The following is a 23,343-nucleotide window of genomic DNA, read 5'->3' on the forward strand; positions in this document are numbered from 1 at the left end:
TCTGGAGTCCTTGGAACCACCTAGGAGATCATATGAACTTTTGATACAAGAATCTCATGAGTGAGTCTTCAACTACATATTGCTTAAAAATCTTATTTAGCGTATATCATAGTAGCATCATTTGGCTATCTAGTCTCTTCTTAAAAATATTCTATATTGTGGAGGGCTTACTTCCACAGTAGGTGCCATTCCTCTGCCGAAGAGGTATAGGCACAGTTTAACTTAGCAGTTAAAATATGGAATTAGAGTGTCCATATGGCTTATATTCAATTGTTTTTCTTACCATTAATAGCTGGGTGATTTTAGGTGCAATATTTAATTTTGATGTTATTATTTTCATCATATTGAAAATTCAGTAGTAATTATATTTAACTCAAAGAGCATTTTGGAGGTCAAATGCATTAATAATTGTAAAGTTCTTGTTATAGTTTTTGACAATAGTAAAAGTTCAAAAAATGTCAACCTGTTATGATGATGTGATAATATCTATTATAGCATTAACTCTGCCTCCTTGAAAATGATCCATTCCAAATAATTCAAAAACTAATTTTAGATAAAGACAATAGAATGTTAAGGGCTCAAATTATGCCAAGAGGAACAGTTGAATAATAGGACAATCAGCTTGGCAAAGATTAATTTAGAAATGTCTGTGACAAATATTCTCTGAAGAGCTACCTGGGAAAAGACCACAATTATTACACATGTAGCCTTGGAATGTTCAACAAAGTGTAAGATACAGAATGAGATTTGCAACATAAAAAGGAAATACATTTGAAAATGTGACAGAGAAGAGAAATTATAAAAAGAGAATCTTTAAAAACTTGGATAGTGTCAACAGCAAAGAGAAGCTGCAAGAGGACTTATTTTGCAAAACAGCCACTAGCAAGGGTGAAAGTTGGGAAATTGTGGCTTTCTGGTGAGGTTGCCCACACTAAACCCTACAGCTACAGTGGTAGAAACTGACAACTCTTAGGGTCAGATAACAGAGTTCACGCCAGAAGAGCTTCTAGAAACGGAAAGGAGAAATCCAGGAAGTTGAGAGGCAGGTAGGTGGACTGAGTCCCAAATCATTAGCTGATGGGTATGCTGGGAAGAGATCAGGGAGCCTGGTGAAAAGCAAAAAGAAACCATAGACTCTACTGTTTTGAATACCCACAACAGAAGAGATATGTGAGTCTGAAGCTGTTTAAATTGAGCAAAACCCCACATTGTGAGCAGCTATTTTTTTGTGTCTTAAAATGTCTTGCAAATCATGCAAGCTATTTTCATCCCTCCCACCCCCTGCCCCCAGATCAACATCATTAGGAATGAATGAAAACCTTTTCTCCTGGTAAAAATAAGCCAGTGTAACTCTTCCTGTATGGTTTATTTTCCTGATGCTCTGATGAGTGACCTCTTCTCAGCCATTTATTTCTGCTATGTGCAATTAAAACTTTATTTCCTGCCTCTGATGTGGTCACTGGACACTTTACGAAGTCAAGTGAGAAATATACATAAATTGTGTTAGGTGTTAACTGTTAAAAAGCTTTCCCAGTTTGTTCAGATATCTATCACCCTAGGAAAAAGGGGTTTCAATCTGACTGAGGTACTAGAAGCTCAGGATTTCAGATGACAGCATTGGTAGCAGCTCCAGCAGAGGCCAAGAAATGAGTGGAGGGCTTATTGTCTAACACACACCTAAGAGTTTAGAACTTCCTGAGGCAGACAGCCTTGGTAATCAAGGGTTATTCAGTTTCAGCTCTTTCACTCTGTGAGCATCTCCCATCCTTCAAACCAACTTACGCTGTCTGAGATATAGTTCAATACTAGGCACCATGATAAACAATAGCAGCGCAGCCAGCATTACACTCAGAGTCAGTATCCAGACAGTATTCCAGGGAAATAGTTTATCTGAAAGACAGAGTCACACAACTTACCACTTAGGAATCTTGGAGTGTTTAGACCCATTAAACTAGGAATGGTGCTTCATGAAAAGCATGTTTCCATTCAAGACCCATCACCCTGGAATATCAGAACAAGACCAGTTTGTGGAGTCAGTTATAATTGGGAAGGTGAAAAGTGGGATAGCACATTCTTCAGTGTTTTGTAAAATTTAGCAAATAGGGATAAGATCTCACTGAGATGTCTCTATTTCCGAGAATTGTAATTCGTTTCTCAAAGTTTGTGCTAATTATTTTAAAATGTGTTTTTTAAAAAGTATGTGTGCTTTTAAAAGAAGTGTCTTAAATGAATTTGCAACAAATTAACAAGAATTTCCCCCCATTCCTTTCTTTTTTTATACTTTCATATCCTGCTATAAACTCTAGCTAAAGAGGATAAATAATTAGTCTTTCTTTATCCCCCATAAATGTTTGTTCTGCTGTTTTTTGACATGACCATAATATGAAGCTTTGCTTTTTTATGGAAGACCAAATGAGAAAATAAATGCAAACTTGCTAAAAAAAAAACCTATTAGAAAAACCATTCCTATTGTAATCCTTTTGACTTAGTATATCCCTCTCAGCATCTCTCTCTACCATTAATTTTATGGACATACACAAGCACACGTGTGTTTACTTGGCCGTTTATAAGGAACTCATTGGGTTTTACTTCTATCACTCAATTATTAATTATTTATTACTTTCCTATAATGTACCATGCAATATTTGAAGTAGTTGTGGTGTATCAGCATAAAACCTCAAAAGAGTCCTACTTTCATGTTTCAGAGAGTAATATAGATAAGTGACAATAAACATAATAAGTTATACTCTGGGCTAAAAGGTGATAATGGTATGCAAAAAAGAATGAAGAACGGTTAGGAGATAGGGAATTCCAGGTGATTAGGCAGGTTACATTTTTTTAACTTGGTTTTCCAAGATAGTCCTTATTAGGAAGGTGAGTTGAGCAGAGACTTGAAGGAATTTAGAGTATTCTAGAAAGAGGGAGCCACTAGAGCAAGGAACCCAAGACAGGGGTATGTCTGGCATAGTTGGGAAACAACATGAAAGTCTGTGTGACTAGACTAGAGAGGACAATGAAGAACATTAGGCAATGAAGTCATATACATAACTAGGGCAGAGATAATAAAGGACATTATGGGGCATTTTACTCTGAATAAGAGAAGGACAAATTGCAGGATATTGAACAGAGGGTGATGTTTTATGCCTTATTTTTTAAATGAGTCCTTCTACATGCATCTTGAGAATATACCATAGTGGACAAGAGTGAAAATAGGATAATTTTTAGGATGCTATTGCCATTATTGTGACCATGAGTGATGGTGTCTCAGACTTGGATGGCAGTTACTAAGGTGGTGAGAAGTGATGACACTCTGGATATGTTTTAATGGTAAAGCTAGCATTATTTCTCAATAGATGTGATATAAAATATGAGAAAAATAGTAGTCAAGAATGACTTTAAGGATTTTGTCCTGAGAAACTGCAAATATGAAGTATAATTGGGAGGTGTTAATTAAGCAAATGGAGAGGCAATCAGTTTTAGTTTGATATGCTTGGTTAGAGATAATTTTTAGACTTCTGTGTTGAGATGTTGACTTTAGTGATGAGAACAGAGTTTGGGAGAGAGGCCAGGGCAAGAGATAAAATTTGAGGCGCTATCATTATACTGATGGTACTTAACTCCATAAGAGTGTGGAAATAAGGTATTCAAAATTTAAGCTGTTGGAACTTTAAAATATTTTGGCTCTTAAGAGAATGTCATTTTAGGACCCAAGTCATATAAGTAGGCAACTATAACCTAGGAAGCTGTAAAGTTTGTTTCTATGATTAGATTAGACTTTTCCCTTTCATTTTATTTTGTAAAATGTTGTAAATGACTAAAGGGTGCCAGGGAAGACTCCTTCTCTCTTAACTGATACTTTTCATTATAGATTAACTTCCCTTTTGACTTTCTCACATAAATACTTCATAACTATCACATTGTCTAAGATGAAATGTTAAATATACTCCTTTAAATTGGAAAGAAGGCTGAGTACAGTGGCCCATGCCTGTAATCCCAGTCCAGGTGGGAGGATTGCTTGAGCCAAGAAGTCTGAGACAACCCTAGGCCACATAGTGAGACCTCATCTCTACAAAAATAAAAAAATTAGCCAGGTGTAGTCCCAGCTACAGAAGGCTGAGGCAAGAGGATCACTGAACTTAAGTGGTTGAGGCTGTGGTGAGCTGTGATTGTGTCACTGCACTCCAGCCTAGGTGACAGCATGAGACCCCAACTCAAAAGCAAAAATAATAGTAATAATAAATAGAAAGGAAATGAAAACAGGCTGTTTTTTTTTTAAAGAAAATAAACTGTATGGAAAAGAAAACAAAATGTAACTAATTAAATTATTGTAACTCATAACCAAACCTTGTATAGAAAATATCATAATCCTTCTAAATTTCTTTATTTTCTGCCTATAGAAGCAAGACCTTGACATTTAATGAATCCCATTTCTCTGACCCCATTTCATGTTTCCTGGATGGCCATTCCCAGCTATTTTGCTTGAACAAACTCTTAAAAGCTGGATTCTGGTTGACAAAATGGAGACCACAAAAAGACTCAAAGTTAGCCTTTTCCTTTGACTCCCATTGCTTTGATGCTCAGCACCTGGTATCAGTGGATCTGTTTCCACCCAACTGACTTTCCCTGGAGTTTTAAGAAGCCCTTGGGGGACCCCTCTCAGGTTCCAAATCTCTCTGGCTTTAGTGAAATTCAGACTTTTTCAAGCAGCCTGATTTCATGCTCAGTGGAATCGGAGTTCTACTGCCTTAAGGAATGAATTTCATTTGTTATTTCTCTAGAGATTCTGCTCTTTGCAGGTATGTGGTTTTATTTTATTTTTTTTAATCAATATTTTTTATTATGATATTGTGAGGTACAGTTAAGGGTTAGGCATACAAATATACTTCGTTCAGGCACCCTTGTTGATAAGAGGTGTCTCCCCGTCCCCATACAGATATTTACTACCATTAATCCCATCTCCCTTCCCCTACCCCCATAGTTTCCCACCACTGTCAGTCATTTTCTTATAGTATTACATTGGATGTTCAAGGTCCACCATATGAGTGAGAACATACGATATTCAGATCTTTGTTTCTGTGAGAGATCACTCAGTATTATAGACTCTAGTTCCATCCAAGTTGCTGTAAAATTCATGATTTTGTTTTTTTTTATGGCTGCATAGTATTCCATTGTGTATATGTACCACATTTTAAAAATCCAGTCCTCTTTTGATGGACAGCGTGGTTGCTTCCAGGTTTTTGCTATTGTGAACAATGCTGCGATAAACATATGTGTGCAGGTATCTTTTTTATACAGTGATTTGAGTTCTTCAGGGTATACTCCCAATAGAAGGATTGTGGGATCACATGGGAGGTCAATATTTAGAGCTTTTAGGAATCGCCATACTGTTTTCCACAGAGGTTGTACTAGTTTGCACTCCCACCAACAGTGTAGAAGTGTTCCTTTTTCACCACACCCTCTCCAGCAACTGTTATTTTTTGTTATTGATAATTGCCATTCTGACTGGAGTTAGGTGGTATCTCAGTGTGGTTTTGATTTGCTACTCCCTGATGATTAGTGAGGTTGAACATTTTTTCATGGGTATGTTGGCAGCTTGGATGTCTTCCTTTGAGAAGTGTTTGTTCAGATCTTTTGCCCATTTTATAATGAGGTTGATTGTTTTTTTCTTTTCAGCACATTTGAGTTCCTTGTAGATCTGAGATGTTAAGCCTTTGTCAGACCTGGAGTTGGCAAATACTTTTTCCCAGTCTGTAGGCTGTCTCCCTGCTCTCTTGATGGTTTCTTTGGCTTTGCAGAAGCTTGTCAGTTTAATGAGTTCCACTTGTCTATCTTATCTCTTATGGACTGTGGGTTTCGGGTTTTGTTCAGGAATTGGATGCCAGTTCCAATTTCCATGAGGGTTCGTCCTTCATTTTCTAAGGTTCTTATGGTTTGAGGTTTTACATTTATGTTCTGATCCATTAAGAGTTAATTTTTGTGTACAGGAATAGATAGGGGTCTTGTTTGAATCTCCTGCATGTGGTCAGCCAGTTTTCCCAGCACCATTTACTGAATAGGTTCTCCTCTCCCCAGTGGTAGGTGGTGGAGGCTTTGTTGAATATGAGTTGGTTGAGAAATTGAGGTTTTGCTTCTGGAATCTCAATTGTATTCCATTGATCTATATGCCTGTTCCTGTACCAATACCAACTTGTTTTGATTATTGTAGCTTTATAGTAAAGTTTGAAGTCTGGTAATGTGATACTACCTGTTTTTTTTTTTTTTCCTGAGGATTGTTCTGGCAATTCTTGGTCGTTTGTGTTTCCATATGAATTCCTGTGTTGTTTTTTCTAGGTCTGAGAACAATGTTGCTGGTAATTTGATGGGTATTGCATTAAATCTGTAGATTGCCTTAGGTAAGATGGACATCTTCACAATGTTGATTCCTCCAATCCATGAGCATGGGATATTTTTCCACTTGTTTGTGTCATCTTTGATTTCTTTGAGCAGTGTTTTGTAGTTTTCATTGTAAAGTTCTTTCACGTCTCTGGTTAGGAAGATGCCAAGGTATTTCATTTTTTGGTGGTTATTGTGAATGAAATTGTGCTTTTTCTTTGGGTTTCTGTTTGTTTGTTATTGGTGTAAAGAAATGCGAGTGTCTTTTGCACATTTATTTTATACCCTGAGAATTTGCCAAAGTGCTTTATCAGTGTAAGGAGGTTTTTGACAGATTCTCTTGGGTTTTCAAGGTACACGGTCATGTCATCTGCAAAGAGAAATAACTTGACTTCCTCTTTTCCTATTTGCATACCCCTGATTGCCTTCTCTTCTCTGATTGCTCTAGCCAGGACTTCCAATACTATATTGAACAGGAGGGGGGAGAGTGGGCATCCTTATCTTGTTCCAGTTTTCAGGAGAAATGGTTCCAGTTTTTGTCCATTTAGGAGTATGCTGGCTGTGGGTTTCTCGTAGACGGCTTTTACTATTTTGAGGTATGTTCCCTGTATGCCTAACTGTTCGAGGGTTTTTATTAAGAAGGGGTACTGGATTTTATCAAAAGCTTTTTCTGCATCTAATGATACAATCATGTGGTTTTTGTTTTTGACATCTGTTGATGTATTTAATTATATTTATGGTTTTACGAATGTTGAACCAGCCTTGCATCCCAGGGATGAAGCCTACTTGGTCAGGATGGATGATTTTTGAGATGTAGTGTTGAATCCGGTTTGCTAGGATCTTGTTGACTATTTTAGCATCTATGTTCATCAAAGATAGTGGCCTCTAGTTCTCTTTCTGTATTGGGCCTTTACCTGGCTTGGGTATCAATGTGATGTTACCTTTGTAAAATTATTTGGGGAGAGTTCCATCTTTCTCAATCGCCTGGAATACCTTCAGTAAGATTGGTATCAGCTCCTCCTTAAATGTCTTGTAGAATTCTGCTGGATAGCCATCTGGACCAGGGGTTTTTTTTTGTAGGTAGTTTTCTTATTACGTAGTCAATTTCCTTGATTGTTATGGGTCTATTTAGGGTCTGAATTTCTTCTTGTTTCAACCTAGGCAGGTTGTGTGATGACTGAAAGTCCTCCATTTCCAAAAGGTTTTCAAGTTTGTTTCCATGCAAATGTACACAGTAGTCTCTAATGATCTTTTGTATTTCTTCAGCATCAGATGTGACTTCATCTTTTGTGTTTCTGATTGTGTTTATTTGGGCTTTTTTTCTCTTTTTCTTGGTCAGTCTAGCTAGGGACCATCGATCTTGTTTATCCTTTCGAAGAACCAGCTTTTTGTTTCATTGATTTTTTTTTGTATTATCTTTTAGTCTTCTATGTCCTGGATTTGGGCTTTTATTTTGGTGATCTGGATTCCTCTGCTGAAATTAGGGTTTTTGTGGTCTTGCTTTTCCAACTTTTTTAGGTGGTTTCTTAGGCTGTTAATTTGTGATCCTTACATTTTCTTCATGTGCTTTTGTAGGGATATAAATTCCCCTTTTACTACAGCTTTCATGGCTTCCCAGAGATTTTGGTAAGATGTTTCTTCATTTTCATTTGTTTCCAGGTATCTTTTAATCTCTGTTTTGATTTCATCATTGACCCAGGAGTTGTTTAGCATCATGCTGTTTAGTGTCCATGTCTTTGTGGGTTTTGGGGAGACCTTGTTGGTGTTAATGATTATTTTTATTCCACTGTGGTCCGAGAAGGTGCATGGTAAAATTTTAAATTTGCTTATGCTTGATTTATGGCCAAGTATGTGGTTGATCTTAGAGTACATTCCATGCGGTGATAAGTAGAATGTGTATTCTGTGGTCTTTGGATGGAGGGTTCTGTAGGCATCAATTAAGTCCATTTGATCAACAGTCACATTGAGGTTTCGGATCTCGTTGCTGATTTTTTGTCCTGATGATCTGTCTAGGGTTGTGAGTGGGGTATTAAAGTCCCCAGCTGTGATGGTATTGGAGTCAATATCTTTTTTTAGTTTACCTAGGAGCTGGTTTATGAAAGTTGGTGCTCCTATGTTCGGTGCGTATATGTTTGGGATGGATATTTCTTGTTGATGGATTGAACCTTTTATCATTATGTAGTGGCTTTCTGTATCTTTTTAAATTTTTGATAGCTTAAAGGATATTTTTTCTAAGATTAAGATTGCAACTCCTCCTTTCTTTTGTGTTCTATTCACCTGAAAATTTGTTTCCCATCCTCTTACTTTGAGTCTGTGAGTGTCCTTTCTAGTGAGGTGAGTCTCTTGAAGGCAATAGATTGTTGCCTGGTGATATTTTATCCATTTTGCCATTCTATGTCTTTTCAGTGGTGCATTTAGTATGTTCATATTCAAACTAATTATTGAAATGTGAGAGTTGATCCCTATCATAATGTTCTTACAGCATTGTTGTTCTTCCTGTTTGTGTGTTGTCTTTCTTTTGGTTTTAGAGTTGGCTCATGTGTGTTTTTAATCTTTTGCCTGTACTCTTGTGAAGAACGTTGTTGTTCTTTTTTCCTTTTCTTCTATGTTTAATACTTTCTTAAGTGTTTCTTGTAGAAGTGGTCTTGTGACAGTGTAGGTTCTTAGGGATTGGAAATCTGGGAAAGATTTCAATTCTCCCTCACTTATGAAGTTTAGCTTGGCTGGGAGGTTATTCTCAGTTGAAATTGTTTATCTTTTAGAACTTTGAAGATAGGGCTCCAAGCTCTCCTTGCTTGGAGGGTTTCTGTAGATAAATCTGCTGCTATTCTAATTGGTCTTCCCTGGTACGTAGTCTGACCTTTTTCTCTTGCAGTCTTCAGGATTTTTTCTTTTATACCTACTTTGTTTAGGTGAATTATTATATGTCTGGGAGTTGGTCTTCTCATTTGTTTTCTTGCAGGGGTTCTCTGAATCTCTTGTGTTTGAATTTTTTCATCCTTGATGAGATGAGGGAAGTTTTCTTGAATGATTTTATGAAATGTTTGTTCCAGTGTGGCCTCTGTTTCTCTCTCTGCCTCAGGAAGGCCAGTTACTCTTAGGTTCGGTCTCTTGAGGTGGTCATTCATCTCTTGCAGGTTTTGTTCTGTCTTTTTGAGCTTCTTTTCTATGCTTTTGACAGTTTGGGTTAGATCTGTGTTTTGGTCTTCGAGCTCTGAGATTCTTTCCTCTGCTTGGCTAATTCTGCTTTCCATGCTTATTAGTCGGTTATTCATTTCCATCACAGTATTCTTTACTGCTGTTATTTCTGACATCAGCTCCTTCCTATTTTCCTCTCATCTCTCTTCAATTTTTTTAATCCTCTCTATTAATATCTTGATGTCTGGGTTTGTTGCATGTAGCCAGTCATTCTGGGGGCTCTTCATTGTTGGTGTTCTGGAATCTGTTTTCTCAGTGTCTGATCTCCCAGGGGTCTGTGTGAGACCTATATTCCTCTTTTGGTTTTTCTTCCTTTGTGTGGTTTTTTCCCCTTCCCTACTTTTTCCTTCCTTCCACGTCACCATCTTCTTTAATTCGTGAATCGCCAGCAGGTGGTGCTATCTCAGGTGCTCGCCCCAGAGTGGTGGGCCTGGACAGGAACCAGCAGAGACTGGAGTGGATACCTGCCTCAGGGCACAGACAGGAGACTCATGGTGGGCAGGACATCTCGGTCGCAGGAGAGGTGGCAGCAATCCCAGCAGATCTTGCCTGCAGGGGCTTCAAGGACTGAAGTTGAGGACTGCCTCATGCATGGGTGGTGCAATGTACTATGGCCACCACGGAGCCTGCAGTGGCACCAGCGGCTGGTGTGTCTGCAGCTGCAGTGGCTGTCCAGCGGTGGTGACAGCCGAGCTCCATGTGAAGAGCAGGCTGCTGACGTTGGGGTCCACAGCCCCCAGGGAGAGAGCCCGAGACCCTCTGCATTCTCCTTTGCAGAGGGTTTCATAGACCAGGTTGCCCCATCGCCATCTTACCGGAAGTCGGTATGTGGTCTTTTGGTTAAGGTTTTGCTTGTCGTGCCAGTTTGTAATCTTTTCCCTTATTCAAAATTTTATTAAAGAGAAAGTACTTTCTCTTTAATAGAAAGAAGTGATTGTCTGTGGCTTAAGAAAATCTGTGATTTTTTTTTAACTGGTCAGGTTTAAAACTCTGTTCAAATAGATACATCTAAATTTTTCTTTTGGCCAGGCTCAGTAACTCAGCCTGTAATCCCAGCACTTTGGGAGGCCAAGGCAAGTGGATTTCCTGAGCCTGCGGGTTCAAGGCCAGTCTGGGCAGCTTGGCCAGACTTTGTCTCTATAATAAATCAGAAATTAGCTGGGCTTGGTAGCACATGCCTATAGTTAAGGCTACTTGGAAGGCTGAAGTGATAGGATCTCCGGAGCCCAGCAGGTTGATGCTGGGGTGGCCATGAGCATGCCACAGCACTCCAGCCCGGGTGTCAGAGTGAGAATCCAGCTCCAAAAAAAATATGGTTTTAATTTGCATCTCCTTGATGATTAGTGAGGTTGAACATTTCTTCATGTGTCTGTTGGCTGCTTGGATGTCTTCTTTTGAGAAGTGTCTGTTCATATCTTTTGCCCACTTTGTCATGGGGTTGTTTGTTTTTTTCTTTTTAGCATGTTTGAGTTCCTTGTAGATCCAAGATGTTAGACCTTTGTCAGACATGGAGTTGGCAAATACTTTTTCCCAGTCTGTGGGCTGTCTCCCTGCTCTCTTGATGGTTTCTTTGACTTTGCAGAAGCTTGTCAGTTTATTGAGGTCCCACTTGTCTATTGTATCTCTTATGGCCTGTGCATTTCAGGTTTTGTTCAGGAATTGGATGCCAGTTCTGAACTCCAGTCAGAATGGCAATTATCAATAACTCAAAAAATAACAGGTGCTGGAGAGGATGTGGTGAAAAGCAAACACTGCTACACTGTTGGTGGGAGTGTAAACTAGTGCAACCTCTGTGGAAAGCAGTGTGGCAATTCCTAAAAGCTCTAAATGTCAACCTCCCATATGACTCGGCAATCCCCCTACTGGGAATATACCCCGAAGAACTCAAGTCACTCTATAAAAAAGATACCTGTACACATATGTTTATCGCAGCATTGTTCACAATAGCAAGAACCTGGAACCAACCATGCTGTCCATAAAAAGAGGACCGGATTTAAAAAATGTGGTACACATACATGATGGAGTACTATGCAGTCATAAAAAAGAACAAAATCATGAATTTTGCAGCAACCTGGATGGAACTAAAGTCTATAATACTGAGTGATCTCTCACAGAAACAAAGATCTGAGTATCATATGTTCGCACTCATAAGTGGACCTTGAACAACTTGAGTAATACTATAAGAAAAGGATTGACAGAGGTGGGAAACTATGGGGGGAGGCAGGGAGGGGAAGGGAGGTGAGATTCATGGTAGTTGATATCTGTCTGGGGATGGGGGGCACACCTCATCAACAAGGGTACCTGCACAATGCATATTTGTATACCTAACCCTTAACTGTACCCCACAATTTTAAAATAAAAAAGATGTTTAATAAAAAAAGAAAAAAAACAAATAAATAAGTTCTTCTTTTGAGTGGCACAAAATTATAAAAGTCTTTTATGAGGATGTGATATGTCCCAAAGACAAAGGATCATGTGCCTCCCAGGTGTAAGATATCTTATGCAACTAAGGTCTCATGGAAGTGTTGGGGTTTAGTGCTTGTGGTGAAAAAGAGTCCCAGAAGGACTCCACAGAGAAGAATTACAGAAAAATTTTCTTAAACAGGTGGGCACATATGAGGGACTGATCTCCCAGTGCTTTAAGTGCCCAGAATTCCTGGGGTTCAGCACACAATACATGCTAGGGAACAACCAACCTAAGGGTGACAGCTTGGGGAGCTATTCCCATAAGCAGAACGTTAGATCCAAAATATCTTTCCCTTTAAGCATTTGGATCACTTAAGAAGAGACTATAAATTATAAGCAACCAGCCATCTAAAACCAAGTCCTCATTAAGGAGAGATCCACATTTAGAAATTCTAGCTGGATTCATGAACAATGCTTATGGCATCATTTTTTTTTGTCATTATTTAGAAAAATAGTCTCACATAACTTGTGATGAACCCAAATTACAATGGCCAAAGGGAGGTGCTTTTGAAATACTTTAACTTATTTACATGCTCAATTAGAGAAAGCTGACTCTAGAATAAAATAGAAAAATTGAGAGAGTAATTTCCAGTGGTATTTTAAAGTGTCCAAAAGAGGTTCTGATAAAATTATTTCTTTGCAGGAGGACAAGTAAAAGTTTGTCTAAAACAATTTCTGAAATTAAAAGGTTGCTGAAGCTTCTCTTTCTTCAGAATCTTCTCCCTCAAATGCTTTTCCTCCTCTTCCTACTCTTTCTACTTTACTGTCTGAATTATCTTACCTTTATCTTCCTTTTCCTGCCTCTGCTGTTCTGTTTCTGTTTCATGTGCATTCAGTGCTTGGTGGAGAAGGTGTGGGGGGAGGATCTGCCATAGTTTATTGACCATGGTCAAAGGTATAGTTAAGAAATTTCCTGACCCTCATCAGGACACTATTGGCATTGCCACATAATTTGAACTAAATATTTGAGCTTATGACCTTGGCTTTCTGATTTATATCCACTAGTTCACATGTTTGTTTCAGAAAGTAAGACTACAGGTTGGAAGAATAAAGTCCATTGAAGAAACCCCCTAGAGACTTTCTATAAATGTTCAGAAGAAGACTGTAAAAATGCTTGTGAAACTGCAAAGGCTTTGCTTACAGGCTTTCCTTTAGTCTTTCGAAGATAGTAGACTGGAATAAAATATAACAACATACAAAATACAACAATATTGACAAAATTCAGGTGAATCATACTTGAAAGATCTGAAAAGATGTTTAGACAATATCCAGGCTTATCTGAGGCAAATTATAATAATCATCAAAATGATACTCTAAACTCTAACTCCATAAATGGATTAGATGAATAATTAACACTAAAAGTAAAGAAACCCAGTAGTGGGTAGACCAAGCAATCTGCTTGTAAGAACTCTAAACCCGTTTTGATGCTTATACTTTTTCTGCTTTTATTATACTGTATTTTTTGTGAAGAAGCTATTTTGTGAATATAAAAGTCTCATGAGTCATTTTAACATTTGAACATGTAAGGTTATTAGTGGATAATTCACACAGCTTGACACCCAAATGAGTCACTGGGGTTTCTCTTGGTACTTCATTTCCCATTAAAAAAAAATTGAAATATTATTTACATACTATAAAATGCACCCATTTGTAGTACAATTTGATACATTTTGAGAAATGTATACCATGTCACCACTGCCACATTCAAAATATAGAACCTTTCCATGACCCTCCAAAACTCCCTCTTAACTCTGTGAAAATAAGTAATTCAAAATCTAAACTGTTGGAACTTTAAAATATTTTGAGCCGTAAGGGAATGTGATTATGAGACCTGATTTACATGACAGGCAGCTGTAACTTATGCATGTGTAACCCTTTGTTTCTCTGATTTGATGAGCATTTTTCCTTAGCTGCATTGTTGTATAAAATTTTATAAAAGACTAAAGGGAGTTAGAGAAGAGCCCTTCCTTCTTCACTGTTGATCTTTTTTTATAAATTAACTCCCCACTTACCTCTCTCACACAAAGACTTCATGACTATCACATTGTCTAAGACAGAATGTTAAACACACCTGTTTAAATTAGAAAAGAAATAAAAACAAGCTGTAAAAAAAAGGGAGGATGGAAAAAAGTGTATGTGCTAATTAAGTTGTTCTAACTCATCAAACAGCCTTATATAATTATAATCCTACTATATTTCTTAGTTTTCTGTCTATGTAAAGAAACTTTAACTTTTAACTTTGGAGCACTGTCCCTATTTCTCTAGAGTGTTTTGTGTTTCTGAGATGGCCATTTGTAGCTTTTTGAATGAATAAACTCTTAAATGGATTCTGATTGTTTCTATTACTTCAGGTTAACAAGACAAAATGAAATCACAACAGATAAAAGACTCAATAACTATGTCCTAGGAAACCCAATATCAAGAAGGCAGAAGGAAGAAAAATGAATGCAGCAAAAAAGAATAAGAAAGAAAACAAGCAAGATGATGAATAAAGTCAAGAGAAAATAATGTTTTGGAAACCAAGTGAAAAAGCTATGTATATAAATGTTTCTCTTTAGCTTATAAATTTTATGGCACTGGCCATCATTTGAAGAACAAAGAGCAAACATACAGATCTCATCTGATAGAAAAATGCTTGTCCTTTCTTCCTCACCAGTTAAAAGATTTCGAAGATAGCAAGAGACATTCCCATGGGAGCTAGCTCTAAGGAGAAGGCTCATCTTCATGTTGAACAATTTGGTCCTATCCTGTGAATGGGATTTTGATGCAGGTGGAATGATCTGTCCTCTGCTGTCTCTCCATTCTATTTGAGACTCTGGGAACCAACCTTCTGAATTAATTTCCACTATAAGACCTTTGGTATTAGGAAGATGCATAAGAATCTGTATTTCTAAGCTTGTAGCTAATTGGAAAGAAAGGGGGAAAAAAACCCAGTATTTTTAAGGAAAAGGATAGGAAAACAGAACAAAGAAAAGGCTTCCTGCCCAAACTTAATACCTGTGTCCTTAGCCAAACTCTGTGGGACTGATTGCCATGACAAAGCATAATGAAGGGTTGTATTAAAAAAATTAACAAATTTGTCTTACATAAGTTAAGTGAGGAAATGCCTTATTTATTTATTTATTCAAACATATTTATGAGTTATTTACTAAATCCAGGAGACTCAGCTAAACCCCTGGATTATAATAATGAGTTTAAAAAAATCAAGAGCTCAACCCTCATAGAGTTTATGGCTTAATTTTTTTCCTATCTTCATTATTAGCCACTTTTGAGCTGCCATAATAAATTATAAATAAATAATCAATAACATTATAAATGCAAGATTTCAACTGTAGTGAAAACTTTAATTTGCATGTACTTTGTATATGATAGATATTTGCATACAACATTTTGCATAAAATAAATAATATGCTACTATCATAAAAATATAGTACATGCCAATTTAGAGAAAATAAGCAAGTCTTTGAGGAGTTTTAGGACATTACTTGGGACAAAAGACTTGCCTGATATGTGAAATAAGAAAGAATGAATCGAATTTAAGTGTTACACTAGAGCAACTCTAACTAATCAAATTTTCTGCGATGATGCAAATATTCTATATCTGTTCTGTTTAATACAGTAGTTGCTACATGAGACAACTAAGCACCTGAAATGTAGCCAATGAGACTGAATAACTGAACGTTTAAATAGGATATATGTGGAAAGAACCAAAGACTAGGTGAAGACTTTTAAAAATAGACTTAGGAAAATGAATCTGGAACAACACAATGAGTTGAATCAGAGAAAAATGAGAATAAGAATTATCATTAAGAAGACTATTGTAAAGATTTAAGTATGTTTTAAAGTCAAGTTTTACTAAAGTGCTGTCATAAATAATTAAAAAGATTGTAGCAATTTCTAAAAGGATTCTGTTAATTTTTTTAGAAATATAACTATGTATGTAAACATAAAAACACAGACAGTATTTACTGATAGATTTGATGTATACACAGATGTAATTTTTATTCTTGATCCTCCATCCTTTCCAGTTCAAAAACTGAATGCATAAATTTGAACTTGCTAGGCAAACCAAGTAATATAAAACAGAAATGGTGAGAATTTTCCTAATACTTAGCCTCAGGTTGAGAATCACTGATGCATAGAAACCTCAGAGAGGTCAATCCTTACCTGTGACCTTCATTTCTGTGATGGCTTATTCATAGAAATCACCATCTTTGAAGAGGCAGTGGTACTGCCCATCATCATCAACTCCAACAATAAGGATCCTGAGAATCACTTTACCTTCCCCAATGGCTTCTTTCAGGAGCTTTGTCTGCTCCACATACTTGGAGATAGTTTCTCCATATAGGTCTTTACCACTCTTGTACAGATGAACAGGTTGTGTGTAGCGGTCCCTGAACCAGCGTATCTCCATGTGTTGTGTGCTCTGTGGCGGAGATAGCTGGCAATTCAGCTCAACTTCCCCACACAGTGGAGCCAAGACTGGTCCCTCTAAGTCATTCACTGTGAATTGTTCTGAGAAGGGAAATGGTAACCAAAAGGTGAGAGTAGGAGTCACAACATACCTTTTTAAAAAATCATTATATCACACATCCACACAGACAATTTATTGAGGGTAAATTCTTTTGTTTTCTCTGAAAACATTTTTCCTAACCATAAGCTGGATCCTATAGTATATGTCCTCATCACATAACTATGAATAAAACTTGAGGAACAATAGTCAAAAATGTTTGTCTCTTTTGTTCACGTCTTGCTTTTTCTGTCATACTTGATATTGCCAAGGCTCTTCAAAAAAGTCTTAAATTCAGGGGAAACACCATGTGAGAAGGGGCAGACCGAAGAGTGGAGTTATATGCTTTTTGCACAAAGTAAATTTAAAACTGTACTAGAAAATAAAGTCTATTAAAATTTAAACAAAGAGGAGGAAAAGGAAGAAAAATTAAACAATAATTTAAGAGAAAGTTGTGTAATCCACAAAACAAAATAAAAGGTCAAATCAAAAGAAATCTGCATATTCAAAGTATAATTAACAATTCCATTGAATTATAAATTGATCAGAAACACATAGAACAGGTATACTAGATCAAAGATTAATTTGTAATGTTTACAAATTCTTAAAAAACAACAAAGAAGAAACCAACAATGCAAAGGAAATATGGATTAAGTTCATAAGTAGGCAGTTCAGAGAAAAAGAAATACAATTTTTTGAGGGGAAAGAAACTCAGCCTCATTCATTAATAAAAAGGTAACTGTGAGATTACATTTTTCATCTGTAAGGTTGGAAAAGATAAAAAGTTTTGATACCTGTAACACCCACCTGACAAATTCACATATGCTGTTGGTGAACATATACATTGGTAACTATTTCAGAATAACATTTTCAATATCATGATAAAATAACACATAGCCTTTGACCAGCAGTCCTACTCAAAGAAATATTTACTATTCATACTCACAGTTATACTCAAAATGTATGTGCAAGAATGTTTGTGGCAGCATTATTTTTCTTAGTCAAAGACTGGGTACCACCTACATGTGCATCTATAAGATCTGTACCATGTAACAGGCAACTTTTGTCAGAAACGTTTAAATCTCTTATGTTACTTGTCTTAGGTCTTTCCTTTATATGCCTCTAAGTGAGCTATATTTATTTCTCCTTTGCTTAGATCTTTTTACAAATGCAAATTTTCATCACCTGTCAAGATCTCACCAGTCTGTCCCATCTTGACTTATCTTATGTCCTCCCATACTGATAACTCACATGAATTTCAATATGCATCCACAGCATGGATCACTTTCACACTGTGTAAGCGATAAGTAAATTGTGCTTCTCAATATGACTGTTAGATTTTCAAGGGCAAGTATTAGGTCTTCATTTGTTTTTTTTTTTACTCTCTGGAACACAACAGAAATCTGGATACATAAAAAAGATTTGCTGAATAGAAATAATAATTTTTTTCTAACCATAAGCTGAGTCCTATAGTACACATCCTCATCATATAACTGTGTATTAAGTCTGAGTGTTAATAATCAAAAGACTGTCATTTTTGTTTGCTTTCCACTTTTCCTGGAACACTTGATATTGCCAAGGCTCATAAGGGTAAGAGAGAGATTCATACCTGAACTTAGTGTTATCATCTGGAAGAGGTACATGACAACAAAGTATCTGGAGAAAGATAGTCCTATAGTTTCCATTACACCTATGATAAAGATGAGGTAGGTTCAGAAACAGTGATAACAGGAGTAATGTGTCACAAAATCACATATCTTCACATATTTTTGCAGTAATTAACTCTCAGAGCTGCCAGATAAATTGTAGAATCCCCAGTTAGATTTTAATTTCAGATAAGCAGTGAATTTTTAAAAAATATAAATATTTATCATGAAATATTTGGCATCTATAATTTATATTTGCTAAATCTGGAAATTCCATGGTTAAGAATCTTCAACATAATGGACCAGTAATAAGCCACAAAATTGAATCGGTAATAAAAATGCAACCAACCCATAAAACTTCTGGACTGAATGAATTCACAACCAAATTTTGCTAGACATACAAGGAAGAGCCGATACCAATCCAAGTGAAACTATTGAAAAAAATTGAGGAAGAGGGTTTTGTCCCTAAGTCATTTTACAAAACTAGTATCATCCCGATATAAAAATCTGGCAAAGATACAACAAAGAAAGAAAATCACAGACCACTATTCCTGATGAACATAGACATAAAGGTCCTCAGCAAAATACTAGCAAACTACATCCAACAGAACATTAAAAAAATTATTCACTATAATGGTGGTCTTTATTCCTGTGATGCAAGGGTGGTTTAACCTATGCAAGTCAATAAATATGATCCATTACTTAAACAGAATTAAAAACAAGAACCACATGACCATATCAGTAAATACAGAAAAATATATTCCTTTATGAAAAAACCCTCAACCACATAGGCACTGAAGACACATACCTCAAAATAATAAGAGCCATATGTCAAACCCTCAGTCAACATCATACTGAATGAGCAATAATTGAAAGCATTTCCCCCAAGAACCGAAACAAGAATGTTCGTTCTCACCATTCCTATTTAACATAGTACTGAAGTCCTAGCCAGACCAATCAGGGAAGAGAAACAAATGAAAGAGGAAGTCCAATTATCTCTCTTCTCAGACAAAATAATTCTATATTTGTACTTCAGCAAAGTCTCAGGATACAAAATCAATGTTAAAAATATTGGTAGCATTTATATACACCAATGATGTACAAGCTGAGAATCAAACCAAGAGCACAATCCCATTTAGACGAGTCACACAAAAATAAAATGCCTGGAAATACATTTAACCAAGGAGGTGAAAGATGTCTACAACAAGAACTACAAAATCTGGTGAAAGATATCAAAGCTAACACAAACAAATGGAACAACATCCCATGCTCATAGACTGGAAATGTCCACACTGCCTAAAGCAATCTATTGATTCAACAAAATCTCCATCAAACTGTCAGCATCATTTTTCACAGAATAAAAACAAATTCTTGAATTTGTATGGAAGTATAAAAGAACCTGAATAGCCAAAGCAATCCTAAGCAAAAAAGACCAAAGCCAGAAGCATCACATTACTAGATTTGAAGCTTTTCTGCAAAGCTACAGTAACCAAAACAGCTTTGTGCTGTTACAAAAATAGATAATAGACAAATGAAACAGAATAGAGAACTCAGAAATAAAGTCACTCACCTACAACTATCTGATCTTAGACAAAGTCAACAAAAATAAACATTGAGGAAAGAATATGCTATTCAACAAATAGTGCTGGGAAAACTGGCTACCAATATGATAAAAGTGATGTTTTTATAATTATAATTATAACTACATGCAGAAATTAACTCAAGATAGTTATAACTAATTATAACTACATGCAGAAATTAACTCAAGATAGATTAAAGACATAAATGTAAGACCTCAAACTATAAAAATTCTAGAAGAAAACCTTGAAAACACTCAATACTTCAGGAATGTGTCCTAGGCAATACATTTTTGTTCAAGTCCTCAAAAGCAAAAGCAGCAAAATAAAAAATTGGCAATTGGTACATAATTCAGCCATCAACACAGTAAACAAGCAACTTAGAGAGTGGGAGAAACTATGCATATGACAAAGAGCTAATATCCAGGATCTGTAAGAAACTTAAATGAATTGACAAGAAAAAAAAATAAACCTGTCAAAAAGTGAACAAAGGATATATATGTCTAGACACTTCTCAAAAGAAGACACACAAACAACCAACTCACATGAAAAAATGCCAAACAACACTAATAATTAGAAAAATGCAAATTAAAATTTCAGTGAGTTACCATCTTATACCAGTCAGTATGTTTGTTATTACAAGTAAAAAACCAATAGATATTGGTGAGGTTGCAGAGAAAAGAATACTCCTACACTTTTGGAGGAATGTAAGCTAGTTCAGTCCCTGTGGAAAGCAGTTTGGAAATTTCTAAGAGGAGTAAAAATAGGTTTACTATTAGACCCAGCAATAACACTACTGGAGATACACCCAAAGAAATATAAGTAGTTTTACCAAAAAGACACTGGCACTCATACGTATACTGCAACACGATTCACAATAGCAAAAACATGGAACTAATCTAAGTGCTCACCAGTAGTGGACTGGATAAAGAATATGTGGTACATATATATCATGGAATACTATGCAGTCATGGCCTCTACAGCAACTTGGATGCAGCCGGAAGCTATTATTCTAAGTGAATTAACACAGAAACAAAATACCAAATACCACATGTTCTCACCTATAAGCAGGAGTTAAACACTAGGTACATAGGGACATGAAAATAAACACCTACCTTGGTGCAATTTTTGGAAAAAAGAAACATCTCTTTTTCCACGATCATGTAAGCTAAAATAAAGAAGCAAGTTGAAGAAAAAAAAAAAAAGAAAGAAAATAAACACCAAGTACACACGGACATAGAAATGAAACAGCAGATACCGGAAACTTCTAAAAGGGAGGGAGAAGGATGAAGGTAAGGGTTGAAATACCATCTATGGAGTACAATGTTCACTATTTGGGGGACAGGTTTGATGGAAACCCAAACCTCACCATCACACAATATTCCTGTAAAAAAAAACATGCACATGGTATTTTAGATAGCTCTTGAATCTAAAATAAAAATTTAAAAAGGAATGGTTAAAATAATGACCAAGTCCAGCAATAGGCTTCTTTTCCATTAATGAATTGCTTCTTCCTAGGCTAAATGTTATTCGTCTTTTGATTTTGTAAACTTCATCAGGTGACCTGCTTCTCTAGAACATGACAGGAGATTTAGAGGGTAGGTCCTCATCTCCAAAGCCTTGATAACCTAGGCATCTGCCACATTTAGTTACAAAGGCCTAGCATTCAGGATCTACAAGGAACTCAAACATGCTGAAAGGAAAAACAAAACAAAACAAAAAACAAACAAACAAAAACCCTAGCCCCATTAAAAAGTGGGCAAAAAACATGAATAGACACTTCTCAAAAGAAGATATATGGGCAGCCAATAGTCACATGAAAAAGTACTCAGCCTCACTCATTATCAGAGAAATGCAAATCAAAACAACATTGAGATACCACCTAACCCCAGTAGGAATGGCCATCATTAATAAATCAAACAACAACAGATGCTGTTGAGGATGCAGAGAAAAAGGAACACTTCTACACTGCTGGTGGGAATGCAAGCAAGTGCAACCTTTTTGGAAAACAGTGTGGCAATTTCTAAACGAACTAGACCTTGATCTTCCATATGACCCAGCAACCCCCACTGGGAATATATCTGGAGGAATTCAAATAATTCTTCAAAAAAAGATATACATGTTAATTGCAGCACACACATGTTTGTTGCAGTACTATTAACAATAGCAAAAACATGAAACCAACTGTGCTGCCCATTGAAACTGAACTGGATTAAAAAAAAAAGTGGTACATATACACAATGGAATGTTATGCAGTCATAAAGAAGGACAAACATATGGACTTTGCAGCAACTTGGATGGATTTAGAATCTATCATACTCAGTAATCTATCACAGAAACAAAGAATAGAGTACCACATATTCTCACTCATAAGTGGACCCTGAACATTCACTATAATACTATAAGAAAGGGATTGGCAGTAAAGGGGTACTGCTGGGGTGAGGAGGGTGGAAAGACACAACATCAATAAGGGCACCTTATCTCAAATCAGGCAAAGTGGGGACCAAAGGGAGGTCCAAACTTCACCTGTATTATGACCACTCGTATACCTAATCCTGAATTGTACCCCACATCTTTAAAATAAAAAATTAAAATTAAAAATTAAAAAAAAGTTTAAAGACAGAGATTTAGCCCTTTATTCTGGTGAGATGAGTCAAGTGGCCACTATATAGGAGGGAATATGACTTTATTTTCTTTAGTTATGACAATACCTCTGAATTTTCTGCTTCCGGAGGACTCATAATTAGAGACAGATGAGCCTATATTGTCTATATGAGCTTACATGGCCATTGAGAACAAAGGGAGAAATATGGTCTATTTCAGTTCATTGTGAAGGTTTTTTCATCAGTCTTGGCTTTTGACTTGGCAGACAAATGTGATGGCTATTTCTTCCTCCAATAATAATAATAATAATAATAATAATTTGTTAGGTGCTATCATTATAGAGAAGTGCACAGATACTTGGTTGGTAACAATCATGTGAAAATACCATCCTGTGTATGTGGGCAGCCCTTGCAACCCTGGAGAGCAATTCTCTTGATAGCATCACAGTAAGGAGAAATTCCACAAAGGCTTTACTAGTGAGGCTATGTCTGCATTTTGAAGAATGAGGTGGCGATCTCATGGAATGTAAAAAGAATGAGGACATACATCAGAATGAGGACATACATCAGAGAATTGAGGAATACTTAGTAAGATTAAGGAGTGAGGAAGAGGGCACATTGTGAAGGACTTCACACACCAGATTAATGAATTTAAAGTTTATGCTCTAGGCTAGGGAGCTATAACGAGGGTAAAGGACAGTATACATAGTGACTAAAAACAAGTTCCTGCAAATGGTACTGCAAGTTAGTAAAACTCTGTGACTCTGCTTTTTTAGCTGTAAAGAGCAGAAAATTACTTCTTCCTTATTATGTTTATTATTGGAATTGATGGACTTACTATATCCATTGTGTTTGGAATAGTGTCTAATAACTACTGTGTTGTAAAGTATAAGTACTATAAAAAACTTAACAACCATAAAGTATTTGTTTTCTTATCATTTTTAGTATATTGAAGTTTAGTATTTAAGAGA

At 36.4% G+C, this 23,343-nt stretch overlaps 1 protein-coding gene across 1 annotated transcript; it reads right to left on the bottom strand.

Annotated features, from left to right (window-relative positions):
• Positions 1–1,782: 1,782 nt before the first annotated feature.
• On the bottom strand, positions 1,783–18,231 carry LOC103271653 (selection and upkeep of intraepithelial T-cells protein 1-like; the record flags this gene model as incomplete). Its single annotated transcript, XM_008069135.2, is given in 4 exon segments — positions 1,783–1,890; positions 14,648–14,938; positions 16,204–16,551; positions 18,156–18,231. Coding segments are annotated over 4 exon segments (823 nt in total), but the record flags the coding sequence as incomplete, so codon positions are not given.
• Between the last annotated feature and the right edge of the window lie 5,112 nt (positions 18,232–23,343).

This window comes from Carlito syrichta, unplaced genomic scaffold (genome assembly GCF_000164805.1).
Source record: "Carlito syrichta isolate Samal-C Ts95f unplaced genomic scaffold, Tarsius_syrichta-2.0.1 Scaffold109719, whole genome shotgun sequence".
NCBI classification, from domain to species: domain Eukaryota; kingdom Metazoa; phylum Chordata; class Mammalia; order Primates; family Tarsiidae; genus Carlito; species Carlito syrichta.